General features: G+C 50.1%; 1 protein-coding gene across 1 annotated transcript; it reads left to right on the forward strand.

Moving 5' to 3' along the window:
- Nucleotides 1-357: 357 nt before the first annotated feature.
- Nucleotides 358-1916, forward strand: LOC122112521 (endogenous retrovirus group K member 5 Gag polyprotein-like). The gene is made up of 2 exons (XM_042685320.1): nucleotides 358-1798; nucleotides 1877-1916. The coding sequence occupies exons 1-2, from the start codon at nucleotides 358-360 to the stop codon at nucleotides 1879-1881; spliced, it is 1446 nt and encodes a 481-aa protein (XP_042541254.1). The 3' UTR covers nucleotides 1882-1916.
- Nucleotides 1917-2132: the final 216 nt, after the last annotated feature.

Below are 2132 nucleotides of genomic sequence, written 5' to 3' on the forward strand. Positions count from 1 at the left end.
TTTTTTTCGTTTTTTGTTTGTTTTCCCCTTTTTGCTCTGAGGAATACCCACAGTTCTGACGGCCTTTTATGAACCCGTCTATCTGCTGCGGACACAGTGCATCAATTCTATTGCTGGCCTCTGCATCTTCCTCCACACTTCTACATTTTGGTGAGTGACCTACTCTCTAAGGGTTCTCTGTCGTTCAGTCTCTTTCCAGATACCACGCCGGAGAACCTACTAGGCCTTTACTTGACTCTGGTTGCTCGTCACTTCTCTCTAGAGGGCTCGGTGGTAAGTTGGGACACCGCTTCCATTCAGTAAGCCCTCCTTCACTCACTAAATTTTCCTCTTAAGTTTTTCTCTTTTACATTTCCAATGGGTTGTTGTAAGTCACGCCCAAAGGAGGAAACTCCATTGAAATGCCTCCTGCGTTCCCTGGATGTCTTGTCTATTGACTGCATCAACAAGAAACAACTGATTTATTATTGCACTCAAGTTTGGCCACAGTACCAACTGGATAATCGTTCTCGATGGCCCAAAGACGGGACTTTTGACTACGTCACTCTCAGAGATTTAGACGATTTTTGCCGTCGTAATGGTAAATGGTCTGAGGTCATTCATATTCAGCCATTCTTTGCTCTCCGGGACAACCCTGCCCTATGCCAATCATGCCCGGCCTTTCCACTCCTCCTGGCACGTGGAGAACCCAGCTCTGATAGCGCAGGGCCCCATCCGGAGCCTGATGTGGCTGACCCTCTTTTTGACTCTGCCCCTCTTCCTGCTGAGCATCTGGTGCCTTCCCCACCTTCTTCACTCTCCTCTCCTTCACCCTCTCTCTCTTCCCCCCCTGCAGCTCACACCCGGTCTCGCACTGGTGGCACACAACCTCCACCAGACCCCATGTGCCCTTTGCGAGAGGTGGCAGGGGCTGAAGGTGTAATTAGGGTGCATGCGCCATTCTCAATGTTTGATATTGCTCAGATTGAGAAGAGGCTGGGATCTTATGCCCAAGATTCTAATAATTATGTTAAGCAGTTTAAGAACCTGGCTCAGACCTATGACCTTACTTGGCAGGACATATATCTAATACTATCCTCTACCCTTACTGCTGAGGAAAAAGAAAGGGTGTGGACTGCAGCCCAGGCACATGCCGATGAAGCTCACCGCCTAGATATTAACTTTCCAGTGGGAGCAACAGCTGTGCCTAGGGAAGAGCCCAATTGGAATTATCAACATAATGCTCCTGGGCGGGAAAGCAGAAATAGGATGATAACTTGCTTAGTGGCTGGCCTTCAAAAGGCAGCCTATCTCCCTGTTAATTATGACAAATTAAACCACATTACTCAAAGGCCCAATGAAAACCCGGCAGAATTTCTTGAGCGCCTTACAGTAGCGCTCCAGCGCTATACAAGGCTGGACCCAGAGTCACCAGAGGCTAAGGTGGTTCTCAATACGCATTTTATTGCCCAATCAGCCCCTGATATTAGGAAAAAGTTAAAAAAGGCTGAGAACGGTCCTCAGACCCCTCAACGAGATCTGGTGAGTATGGCATTTAAAGTTTTCAATAATCGAGAGGAACAGGAGATTGCCGATAAGACTGCCCGTGAGAGGGAGAACTATCAAATCCTGGCTGCTGCCATCCGGCCTCCTCTGAGGAGAGGCACCCAACATACACCACCTGGAGCATGCTTCAAGTGTGGGCAAGAGGGCCACTGGGCGAAATTCTGTCCCTCACCACGACCTCCACCTGGACCCTGCCCAAGGTGTGGGCAGCAAGGACATTGGGGAGTCGATTGCCCCTCCTCACCTCCACAAGGTAGGCCAGCCCCTCCCCCACCCCGCCCACCCAGGCAGGCGGAGCCAGACAGGTCGGAGATTTTCTGCTTGGCTACAGAATGAAGGTGCCCAGGGCCACCTGCTCCCAACAACCAGACCATCACAATGACGGAGCCCAGGGTGTGTTTCTATGTAGCCGGTAAGTTAATATCTTTTCTCTTGGATACGGGAGCGACTTACTCGGTGCTATGTCAATATACAGGCAAGACTTTTCCCTCCCAGATCTCGGTGGTGGGTGTAGATGGCCTACCTACCTGTCCCCCAACTACAGGACCAGTATCATGTAAAATAGAAGACTTTCCCTTTTCACACTC

The sequence above is a fragment of the Dipodomys spectabilis genome, unplaced genomic scaffold, assembly GCF_019054845.1.
Source record: "Dipodomys spectabilis isolate Male_0828 unplaced genomic scaffold, ASM1905484v1 ptg000095l, whole genome shotgun sequence".
Lineage (NCBI taxonomy): Eukaryota > Metazoa > Chordata > Mammalia > Rodentia > Heteromyidae > Dipodomys > Dipodomys spectabilis.